Here is a 13,132-nt window from a genome sequence, read left to right on the forward strand (position 1 = left end):
GTTGCATTGCAGCAAATTACTTAACCGACTCAGAATTAAATGAAGCGGCCCGATAACATATTTCTCCAAATGGATTCTTTGTTCCTGGCAATAATTTGATTTTGGCTACAGAAACGTAGCTGTAAACCCAAAGGAATGAATGAATGATTTCCAAATTTCCAATGAAATCCTACTTCTTCCCTTAAACGGGGACCATTAACTTGAAGCTATTTGCTGAAACGGAGCCCATTGGGATGACTAACAGGTACTGTATGCCCCCAAAAATGTACATTTTCATCTTCAAAATGGGCCAAATACTTTCTATTTTACCACAGAAGGGAAACTGTTAGTCTGCAGAGATGCTGATTTATAAAGGAAAAATGCAGACCTGCTAAAGTCAAGGAAGTGGGAGCTAAGGTAAGTGGCAAGGCCTTTCCTCCGGTTAACTCCAGGAAAAACTGATACTGAAGTAGAGGAAGCGGACAAACCTTTTACAGTCCTTCGATCTGGAGATAAAAGTCCACAACAGCTTCACACGCTTTCACCTAAAGTGTCTCAGATTTTGGTTCCAGATCGAATCGATCTAAAAACTCGCAAACATAAAACTGGCTTTGAGAAAAAAACATTTGTTCTCAGGTTTTTTATAAAATGAAAATCTTTACTAATTTTCAGTTTCATTAAACTATGTCCAAAGGGAAACTATTGGATTCCAGAAGTTTCTTTTCCTTTCACAGCTCAGATTTGTTGATTGATCCTATTTTGCCTCCAATCTGCACTGAAATCAAAGTTAAACGGGCCCAGTCCGGTTTTGCTGTACTTGACAACGTCCATTGTGCAGAGTGGTGACTAGACCGAGCGGCAGAGTGGGAGCGATATTGTAATCTGTCATTGTCAGCCTGCGAAAAAAGGAAATGGCTCCTAAGATAGATGGAAAGTATTGGTTGTGACTATGAACTGTTGTAGACAGGTGACTTAAACTCTATAATCTGCCTGAATCCATGAAAGGCAATTTTCCCTCCTTCCTCTGCGCACGGCAATCTCTCTGTGTCAGGGCTAAGCCCGGGCTTAGCCCCGCGGGCCAGGCAGCCTGTCGAACATCTGAACACCTGATCCTGGCATTAAAACCACAGCAGCTTTGGTTTTTTTCGGGCTTTGCTTTGCTGGCAGCAGGGATCTCATAACACCAGCTAATTACTAGCGCTGTGCAGAATCAATTCGCTTGGCTTTGCAGGGGAGATGTACAGTACAAACAAAGGCATTTCCTGCTAAATGAGTACAGGGATTTTCCCTAAATGTTTTCGTCTTTCTGTGTCCTCCCGGGCTGTGTGCATTAGACAAGTTTGCGATGTAGAGTGAAAGCAGCAGCAGACCACATTTGTGTTTGTGGACCAGCAGTAAAAAATATGTCAACCTCCCCATCAAGCCTTTTTTCAAGTGTTCCCCCACTTACAAATTTAGACTGCAGCATATTGCAACTTTAGATAAAGACTAAATTTAAATAATGTGATGTGTGTGTACATCTAGAGGGAGGCTCATTTTACTTATTCTGATAACAGTTTTACATTGCTCCAATTAGCAGTTTGATCATTTTATTTTAGCTTTCAGTTGTGCAACTATCCTTGCTCCTTCTCATTTAACCAGTCCTCTCTCCCATCCTTCCCTTGGCCTTTCAGTCACTTTGGCTTCCATTTACCGTTACCCTATTTGATATTCCTCTCTTCGCTGCCCTTGCCGTTATGCCTCCCCTCGCTAGACGTTGAAGCGTGATCAATATTTTTGTCATAACTCAGGGGAGAGTCACCTCTGCGACAACATTAAAATTCCTCCCTCTGTGCAAATCAGGCCCCATCCAAATTTCCAGGCTTGGAAGCGATGTGGCTTTTACCTAGAATGCTAAAAGAGCCACGAGGCCAGAATGCCCCGTCACTCTAGGCACATTCCTGTATTTGCCCTATGGTTGAAAGTAACTCTCGGGAAAATAAAGAGGAGGAGAATAGGGTAGATTTTCCGGTTTGTATCTCAGAGCTGCTTATTCATGTCTGCTGCAAGTGTTCTACCTAACTGAGCACTACTGAAGCCCACTGGGATCTGTGTTCAGCATTAAAATTCTGGCAATAAGCTAATGGAAAACATTCTGTGTATGTGAGCTCCTGGACTGCACTTCTGCCCTCTGCAGGTTTTTTCCAGTCGCAAGCAAATCCCTGCAAGTCAGTTAGCCATTTGTAATACCACCTTCCTCCCTCTTTCTTTCCTGCCTTCAACCATCCATTTTTTTTTTCCCTCTTGCGGCCATTCTTCCATCCCACACTCATTACCTTATGCCCATTAATCCCATTAAGTAGTCATTAAACAAGTGCTGATAATGCCAAATGAACGTCAAGCTCCGACAGCTAATAACTACAGTCCAACCTGGGCACGTTCAACCCTGGCTAAGAGAAAAAGAAGTGCATAGAGGAGCAGAGAGGACGCAGTACAACACAAGTGCAGTATAGCGTATGTATAGTAGTGTATCTTTCTGTGGTAAGAAATACTACAGCTGTGGAGCAACTGAGGAAGAGGAGGAGGAGAGAAGAGGAAGGCAAATGTGTAAATGCACTGCAGGACGTATATTTACTCAAGGAAAAAAAACGGTTCCTTTAGCTGGAAAACAAAGTGACATAGCTGTGATTTTTTAGCTGAGGGCTTTTACACTAATCATCCCTGGGATGTAAGAGCAGAGAGAAGCAGGGAGCTTTGCCAAACCAACCATGGGAGCAGCGTGAAATAAAAGGATCGTATTCACAGAGGCAACGCCGAGCTGTTCAAGAGAGCTAAAGATGGAAACCTGCTCAAGGACAGTAAACTTGCACAACTGTGGTGCACATCCAGTTTGAGTTTACGGATGCGTTCGGGGTCTTTTCACCAATTCCTGTCTTGCAGGGGGGAAAGGAGGTGAGAGGGGGCAGGGTGGGGGTGAGCAATGGATAGGCGTCTTCGCTACTAATCAGAAGCTCACTCGCGGCCGTCGTCCTCGTTGCCGCTCATCTTGAGTGATGAGGTAGGACAAGGTTATGGCAGAGAGGGAGCGGGGAGTCACAGCTGTAGTCCGTGCCATTCATCAAGTGTGCGTACACACACACACAACAGGACACGAGAGGAATCACACAAATACGCCTTTTCCTCACGGGTTCGATCTCACGTTTATAAAACCCCATCCAAGGCTAGAAGGTCGGAAAGGCCTGATAATTTCGTTCTTCTGTCGTGTCCCTTTCCCGCTGAAGAACTGTTCAGCTTTCTTTCTTTCAAAAAAATTATTTTCACGGTTTTAGGCAATACGCCTACTGAGGAGGCCTGAGGAAAAGAGTAGAGGGAAGAAGCAGGGAAGGGGAGGTCAATAGAGAGAGGAGGAGGGAAGATTCATGGGGTGATTGTATTAATGATCGGGGCTTTCAACCATTCAAGAGAAAAATGGAAATTGAAGAAAAAGGTTGGGAAGTAAAAACAGTAAAACAAAGAACTGTGTGTGGCAAAGGGAGATGGCAGCTCCAAAATAAATAAGAAGAGGACAATGTTTGGGAAAGGATTTATAGGAAACGAAGTAGGTGATGATTAAGAAAATGTCGAGAAAGAGGAGGACAGGAAAGGTAGAGGAAAGAAACTGTACAATCGATGAGCAGCAAGTAATAAAGAAAGGTATCAAAATATGAGCCAGGTGCATGAAAGACGGATGGAGGAGCTGAGAATTTAAAAAAATGAACAGAAATAAATGAGATAACCAGATAAGAGAAAGAAGGTACAGATGCACTCATGGAGTATAAATGACTTGTCCCGAATGTGTCAGGAGTGTTTGCTCGCCCTCCCTTTCCCATGGAGCAACCTGCTAAATCAATTGGAAGCTTTTTGCCCATGGAGTGGACCCCCGGCCACGACTGGTGTAATTTCCTCCCCGTGCTGGCACAGTCATAGCTTCAGGCGCGTCTCATTTCTTCCCTCCCTCGTTTCCCTCCCCATCCCTCCCATTACTGTTGCTGCACGGCAAAATGTGCAGGGCCAGTGCTAATTTGATGAGGTGCGTGTGAGTAAATTGTGCAGGTGGAAGAGAAGAGCAAATCGTCATCTTGAATTACCAATAACTAGCACTGTTATGCTTTTACCATCTAGTGACTGTAACATTGTGCCTTCTGACCACATTCCAGTACCTTTCACCGTCTACAGGTCCAAACATCCCAACAATCCATCGTGTTCTAGAACCGGCACGGCTTTTAGCAGTGTTGTAGAACACGATGGAATGTTGTGACCGCACGGCCAATTGTGATGTTACAATTTAATTGTAGTAAAATGAGTTCAATCGGGCGTAAAGACACCACATAGCTGCCTTAGCATATTCACCATAGTAATTATAGTATGTGATTGATTTTCAACTGCTTGTGTTGGTGCCCTGGTAGCATGTTTGTGGCCTGATTGGTTGACACTTATGCAATTCTTTATGCCAAGTGGGAGATGTAACAGAATTTCTGTTTTAGCGATCTAGGTAGCAAACTAGCTCAATCACTAAGTTGTAAGCCTAAAACTAAAAGGTGTGTTTCAGGTAAAATATATTTATTTATATCGTAAAATCCGAACTGCATTATTCACATTATTTCTACAACTACTACTGCATCAGTTTACTAAGAAGCAACTGTTGCATAAGTCCAATCCTTCGTTTTGCCTCCCCCCTGACTTCCTTGTGATTTTTTCCCCCTCGAGTTTATTAAGGAGCAGAGCTGTCAAGCTGTTTATTCCATGAATGTATGGTGCAATGTAACACACACACACTCACACACACACACACACACACAAAAAAAAAAAAAGCATAAATGAGCAAGTTGGAGAGCTCACACTATGCCAGTCTGTCGTCCTGACAGCCATGACAGAGACTGCTAACGATGGCCCCTGACACAATTGGCTTTTACATATCCTCATCCTCCTCAATGTATATTTTCATCATTGTTAGGTTTATTCAAAAAAGAAAATTAAATAAACTATTACGCACATTTAAACTGTGCCTAATCAACATGTGGACAAATGATCCGCTGTGGTGACTCGCAAAATAAGCCGACAGGACAAAAAGACGATTTCTGTGTTGAAATTCTGTTTGGTGAATTTCTGTTATTCTCTGTATGTCTAACAAATTGATCGAGTCTTTTCATCTGCATTTACCTTAATTTCTTTCCTTTTTTTTTTTTTTTTGCATTAGACCAGGGTCTAAAACACAAAAGGTACAAATAAAAAAAACTGCCTTGTCAGCCTGTTTAAATCCCTCTGTAAAGGTCAATGCAGTAGTAAATGGACTCAGTAAGTCACATTGGATTTTTGCCAACCTGAGCTAAGGTGAAATTGCGTTTAAAAAAATATGAAATGGTTTCCAAAATTGAGTCTCAACTGACAAAACACCCCAACAAATTCTTGGCAGGTCAGGACGGATGAGCTGTTCCAGCTGTCTTCAGTCACGGCAGGTTTAATAATACACACTTATTCAGTGTAAAACCCCTCCACCTCTCCCAATTCTATCTTTCATGAGCTTAGATATTCCACAAGATCACCATATAATAGGTTTTACCATTATGGTCTCAGCAAAAAAAAAAAAAAAGCTTCATGCCAGCATTCAAAAACATACGTTGTGCTTCACTGCTGCACAGTCTAGCACTCTGATACAGTGTGTGTGTGGAGTGTAAAAAATATTAGGACACCTTTTAATTTCACCTATTATATCGGCTTTAGAGATGAAGAAGACAATGCACAGTCAATATATGGAGAGACTTGCAACCCGTGCACAATGCTGGCAGTGCTGTGCTTAGTAATCAGATACCGTGCAGCAACCTTCCAGGTTTTGCCACATCCAAAAGTGGAGGTTTGCAGGACCATTGTGAGGCCTCTGTAACGTCTAAGCCTCACTGTTGACTAGTTGGATTTGCCAAAAGCCGAGCAGCAGCGTATGAAGGTGTTAGATTTGAATAAGCGAGTGAAGCCAAAGTACATGAAGTAGAAACTTGACACATACACATATTGTCGCTACAAAACCTACATCGCTACTAATCTTTACTTAAATGTTATTTGCCAGACAAAACTGCTCTGATTTTAATAAGTCAAGGATCAACGTGTCTCGACAGTAAACCTGCACTCGTAAGTTATCTTGGATGTAAAGAACGCAGGTATAGTAGTGTCATCTAATAAAAATGTAAAATGGATTTTACCACTTGGATTGGATTAGAGGGGAGATGTACACATTGAAAGGTGGAGGATGGCAGGGGTACTAATATTTTGTACACTTAAGATACAGAAATAACCAGATTAACTAAATATACGGCAACAGAAATGACTCGCATCCATTTTGGAAACACTAGTTAAGGGAGTGTTTAACATGCAACAAGGCTAAAACATAACACTTTATCCTATTAACCAGTTTTGTGATTGTGCACTGGGATTTCTGCCTGTTCCAGTTAGGCTTGGAATATATCTTTTTTTTTTTTTTTTTTTGGAAAGATGTATGATTTATTAAAACCGGATGCATTAGTCATACACTTTAATGAATGTGGAGGGTCGCCCCAGTTCACCAGTGTCATACAAATGAATCAATTTCCAGAATGTGCGTCCTAATGGGAGAGTTTACCGTAGAAACCTCTGACATGCGTCTTTATGGGAGCTTCCATTCAGGGAAAGGTCACTAAAGATTATATTCTCATCATCATCATCATCATCATCATAATATTGAAGTAGCACGCTGGTGGGAGAGAGGCACATTACCTTGACCACCAAAACAAGCATTCAGGATAGTGTGTGGATACCAAGGAATGTAGCCAACTAGCACTATGGCAACTATGGTTGAGTTCCTAAAATAATTAATTTTACAGTCTAATCAGGAGTCAAGGTGGAGTGACAGGGTTCATTAATAAACAGGAAATTAGGTTTGGAGGCCGTAACATCCTAATTCTTTCTTTAGCATGTTTGGCAATGAGCAGAATTACCTTTGTTCCACACTGCAATGGACAAATGAAGAAATTGACAAATTAAGAACAAACAAAAACAATGAGATGATTGAACAGAGAGCAGCAGACTTTACCAACATTAATGGATAAATGCTGTTTTCTTCTTTCAAATCCAACTAATGAATACAAACCTTTCTTGGTGATAATGTTGGCTAAACCCTTGACAAAGGCATTTGAAGTAGGTAACAAAATGTAGAGACAACACAGTACCGGGACGTTTCGGGGTAACATTTGGCTACATTCCCATCTTATCCGACTGTGTCTTGGTGGCAACTCCTACCTTTGAAATTCGGTCGGATTCTGGCATCGTAACCCGAAACTTTGCCCATGAGTTTGTCCAGGAACTCTGAGGGCGGCATTGGGGAGGCAGCTTTCCGTGCCGCAGCTTCTTTTGATGCTGCCAAACTGGAGGAGATAAAGATAGAATTAGTCAGAGAGCTTTCGACAAGCGGAAAGTTAGATGCAAGATTAGATTAGAGTCATAATACATCGGCCTTCTTTGGATCGGTTTCTCATTCAAAGCATTGGAGAAGCACTTACACATAAACCGTTTGTGGAAAACAATAGACATGGATGCTCATCTATGCCCCTTTACCTTTTAGATTGAAGTTTTCATTAAACTTTGGCAATAACTTTAAATTAGAGGCAATGTCAAGTTGTGGAACAACAGTTATAAGAGTAGTGGCGGACGGTCAGACAAATCACCTGCAGATTTATCTGGGACAATCCCCCAACTTGGCTCAGAGGACGGGACAAAACATGACTTAAATGAGTTTTAAATGAATATAAATCCGATACAGAAAGTGAAAGACGAGTGTGGAAGTCAAGGCAGAGGCAGAGCTAAAGGGCTGCTGTCCTAAGGGGGCAGTGGCCACCACCAAAGTGTGATTGGCCACCACCCCCAGGTCCAACCCCCTGCCATAAGGTAGTTGGTACCTGCTGTAGGACTTTCAGAATAAAAACAACAGACCAATACTGAAGCTGAAATCAAATACTACTATAAGCAAAGACAATTTTGTTGTGTACATTTATGGTGGTTTCATATATTTTGTCACAATAGAATTTTGTAGCAGATGCAACCAGGCAGATTATTCATGCAAAGGATGTAGTTTGACCCTCACTCTTACTGCGTATTCGTATTTGTTTATGACTATTTGCAGTTAACAATGTTATGCTATGTAGTTATGTATTTAACATTTCGCTCTATCTTGTTCCACGTAACTTTTGTCAGAGTCAATCTCTGAAAACCAGAACATCACTAACTACCTACCTGACCCTGGACTGCAGTAACTAAAAAGTTCAACCAATCATGTTTCAACAACTTCAGCATTCAACATGTTCCATCTGTTTATAACAATAACCCCGACCCCTTGCTGTGTGGTATGCAACCTCACTATTGTATTTCAATAGAAACAAGAACAAGAGAAGAACGATGACTGTCTAGCACTGCATAAAGTTGCAGAGACAGAGTGAACAGATGGGTGTGCAAAGAATAAGAAGCATGCAGGGGCCTTTTTACACGATACAGCAGTGTTTGCATCCCTACATCTGTAAGAGCAAGTGTTGTTTTCCCCCCAAATAATCTCGGCCTAACCGTGACCAACTGGTTTTAGTTACGTACACTAGGAGAGAAAATAAAGGCACTGCTGATGTGTCTCTGTCCTGACCACAGGGCCCCACATCAAAACACATTTTGTCATAAGGACACGTAACAAACAAAAATGAACTGACTACCATGCACTGCTGTTTTTGCTGACGCTCGTCTGCAATTGCTGCTGCTTCTTTAACACCCGTGGATGTCGCTCCAAAATCAGCTCTGTGCTGAAGTCAGAATAGGATTTTACAAGTATAATTCTGGCTTGATTTGATGTGTTTCATACTGTATCGATAATAGGCCGAGCAACAGAGGATAAAAAGATACAAATGATCCATGATTGCATTTACAAAATCCCCAAATTATTTCTCAAAAGTTTCCTGTAGCTCTAAAATGCAGCAGGGAAAATACAGCTCGTAATAAATTGATTCTTTTCCCCAGAGTAATAGAACAGATGCTTTCTTGTTGTCATTGGGGACACATACATGTTACAAGGACATTCAATCGTTGCATTTATTCCATCCTGCTGGAGGGAGCAGTGGGCGGCCCCAGGTGGCACCGGGGGAGTTAGTCCTGTGTGTCTGGCTCAAGGACACCTGGTGCATAGGCCATGATTTAAATGGGAGACTCTCAATATAATGTATGTTATTCTAACATGGGATTCAATTTAAATACAGTTTTTATATGTGTATTAATATGTGGAATGTGGAAAACTAAGTCCACTCTTTATATTGCTTTGGTCCTGGAGTGTATCCCAGCATGCAATTTGCAATAGGCAGGGCCTGTCTGCACCACGACTTCAGATAGGATTCATTTATCCTCATTTAGCAGTAATTTAATTTAGTTCTACCTAATTTGATTAAAAATGGAATAATTAAAAGTGAACTTTTACAGTACACACTGACTGGAATGTATTGAATTAGAGGTTATTACACACACACACACACACACACACACACACACACACACACACACACACTCCTTTTCCTCAGGTGTTTTTTCAAACTAATGCATTAATTAAATTAACCAGCTGGCCACATTGATTTTACAATAGGGTTGTGGTACACAGTTAACGTCTGAGCCTTATTAAGCCCATCATGCTCATTAGATGCTCTCTAATGCCTAATGTCAAATCCACCAGCATGGCCTTAAGACCAAAGACACACAATGACTCTGGAGCTAAAAGTCAATTACACTACACACAAACACTATACCTGATTACCTGATGCTATATCTTGTTTCAAATTATGTCCACAATAAACATGAGAAGAAAAAAAAAAAAAAAACACGACATACTTGAGAATAAATTAGAGCCAGAATAAATGCTGTTTACCTGGTAAATCAACTATGAGCATGATAAGATTCACACCAGTGTGTTAAAACACAGGACTTTCCAATTGGAGACCAGAGTTTGGTTCCTGTTGCAGTGTTTTAGGTCACTGGTCTATTTTGCCCTAACCCACACTCTTCCTCTAACCCTAACCGAGAAAACGCTGTGGCTAAATGTAGTTTTTGTGCGTGTCTGTACAAAGGTCAGACATACCATAGTGCATGACAGTGACCTGTAATATCAGCAGCTGTAGAACTTAGAAATTTAGTCTCACAAAACGCAGGGCTTTCACAAAGGAGACAGGGCTTTGAGTCCGGTGTGTGACAACCGTTGTTGTTGCAACAGTCACATGTAATCAGCATTTTCTTTACCGTGACTTGCAACTAGACACAGGACTCACTTTGAGTTGTGTAAGTGAAATCGCGGATTATCGGTTATCGATGTTGCTTTTAACCGTTGGTTTCCATGTACAAAGTCGGATTGGAAAATGAAACGCTCTGCTGCTTCAGCTAGACTGAAAAGTGAACTGACAGTGACTTGACTCTGAGCGGGGACTGAGCTGACCCGTGGCCTTACAGTGGAACTACATTAGTAGCCACTTGTAGTGCAGTTTGTATCTGATTGCATCATTTCTCGCTGCGCCTGCAGAAAGAGCGTGGACAGCAGTGTGATCTGGCCTATAAATAAGTTGCTGTACTGACCCACTTCATTTGACTACAGCTTCACATTGAGCTTTGGTAACCAAGAAGACAAAGGAAGAACTTGGTAGCCTATTTACAATGTGAGCTTGAGTCTTTGAGTGAAAGTATCGTGTCCTGAATAAGCCATTACTTTCTCATTCTTTACATGCCCTCTTCTTAACTACAGCATAATTTAAGAAGCCATGTTGGGTTCAAACCTGAAAACCTGAGAAAGAATCACAGCTTCACTACACTTTAATGGAACTTTTAAAGCAGACAATGTGAAAGCAGACACTCCTCACACTTGTCCCTACATAGTGGGACATTTATTTATTTATGTTTCATTTGGATATTATTTGTAAAGTATTTTTGAAACTATTTATGTCATTTAATTGCAAAGCTATGCTTTTCGATTAGCCATCTGATCACATACGTTTTGCACGTGGAGCTTCCATGTTCCTTTTGTAACTGTACCCATAATTGTGGGTGACACCACACTGCATGATAACAACCTACTGGATCAGATCCATTAAAGTGTTAAATGGTACCGAATCTACCTACTAGAATATAGCATGAAGCACAATTATGGGCTGATAACAACTGATAACAGCCCAATTCATTGCAAGATTTTTTCCTGATTGAGTCCTGAAACCCTGCTGAGCTCAATGAACTTTTGAAGAGATGTTAGATTTTTAAACATTTTTTTGTAAGAATTTCAGGCGGAATTTTGGAGAAATATAAAATATTCTGAACATGTCATGCATTATTTATGCAGTTTTATTCGGCAGCGTAGAAGCCATGAAAAAGTCAAGTTTAAATATTTTACTCAAGTTAAATCAGGCCTCAGGGTTGACACAATTTTCTGGCTTGTGGTTTGAGAAAATGTTATTGCAAATGTAAAGAAATCTAAATCAGCATGGAAGGAAGCTACAAGATATCTACTTTAAATTCAGCTGGAAAAGAAGTCAGTCTCTTCCTTTGCCGTTTAGAATCTAAACGTGACATATAAAAATGTCTAAATAGGAATGAAAATTTGATTCAAAGCCCGACATCCATGTTTCATTTGGGTGTCCATCTTTCAAAGAGAGAAGCGAAGTTATGTGTTTCTGAGGAATTATTCATTTTGCACTGGAACATTTTCAATTCGCAGCACTCAGACGTCGAGTGAAGCAGCAGTCAGTCTCAGCTCATGGTATCAATGATTGAAAACAGTTTCCCGATTTCCTGACAACGTTGAGTCCAAGCCACCGAGTGGAACAACACGACTTTTGATTCTGTCGGCTCGAGCTTTTAGACTTGAGACTTTTGTCAGAGCAACACAGAGTTTGACGTGAAAGTGTGAATGTCGATTATTCATCCATTTGTTGTGACTCCTGATGAGTGCGGGGGAGGAGAGCGCCGTCGCCACATTAATCTCTCATGAATTAAAATGACAGATGATACAGTCGATTGCGCTTAAATTTTCACCTCCTAAATGTAAAATCGCTAACCGTGACTTTCAATATGGTAAATTGTGTCGCACAGCATGATAAATAGCGGCATTAGCAATTCATAAACACATAATGCAGTCAGTGCTGACGCTTTATCAGGAAACTGCTGATCAGAATCGCAGTCCACTGGGTGAAAATAGGAATTATGGGGAAGCCGTGCTCAGAAAGCAAAATAGAAAAAAGGGACAAATACCTTGTTAGTTCTTGTCTTATGAGATATTCATACACACACACACACACACAAGCATGACACTAAAGTAAATAAACACACTTGTACAAGCTGCTACGCATAAATGCACACGCGCACACACTTGTCTCACCAGTTTCTTTCCCGTGTTGAGGACATACTACATTTGTCAGCTCCTAACCATGACCTCAATCATCATCCCTAAAACTCTAACCCAAATCTTTGCCCTGCTCCTGACCTACTTCTAATCTCATTCGAATTATTTTGAATGAACACACACACACACATACACATTTATGCACACAAACACATGCACTAATTAACTCATCCTCATCAGTGAAAAATCTTAAAAAAACCAATCATTCAAGGCACAAAGTGGGCTGAAGGAGGATCCTGTGTGTGTAAAGAGAAGACTAAATGAAGAAGAGGAGGAAAGGAGCAGGAAAGCAGCAAATGAAGTTGGTTTTAGTCCCCGGTGCCACCGGCCGCTAGGGTCACCCTGCGTGTCAGGTTGCTGGCCAGGCTGCCTGCAGATACATGAGCTTCCCTGCGTGCGCACACACAACGATGAACCAAGCCGTACAACCTCTGAGTCTGTTTACGGCGCTAAACGGTGTCAACGCCGATGCTGATGATGTTGACGACAATAAATCACACTAATGATGGCATTTTAATGATCATAAGTGAAGATATTTATGATACTCTTGAAAACACATTAGATAAATGGCATTAGATGATCATATATCACAATCTACTGTCATTTATGTCATTTATTCGTTTAGTGAGTGTTCCAACCACGGGGGCATTATTTCTGTTATTTATCGATGCGTTATGAATAATAATAATGCTGAGAAAAAGAAGCCAAACG

At 41.1% G+C, this 13,132-nt stretch overlaps 1 protein-coding gene across 4 annotated transcripts in view; it reads right to left on the bottom strand.

Moving 5' to 3' along the window:
- The window catches only part of glra1 (glycine receptor, alpha 1), a 99,100-nt gene that overhangs the window by 66,107 nt on the left and 19,861 nt on the right, over window positions 1-13,132 (bottom strand). For all 4 annotated transcript variants that reach the window (XM_067518383.1, XM_067518381.1, XM_067518384.1 and 1 more), the window contains exon 2: window positions 7,264-7,388. In XM_067518383.1, coding sequence (XP_067374484.1) covers window positions 7,264-7,388 — 125 coding nt within the window. The remainder of the gene's footprint in view (window positions 1-7,263; window positions 7,389-13,132) is intronic.

This window comes from Channa argus, chromosome 10 (assembly GCF_033026475.1).
Source record: "Channa argus isolate prfri chromosome 10, Channa argus male v1.0, whole genome shotgun sequence".
NCBI classification, from domain to species: Eukaryota; Metazoa; Chordata; class Actinopteri; order Anabantiformes; family Channidae; genus Channa; species Channa argus.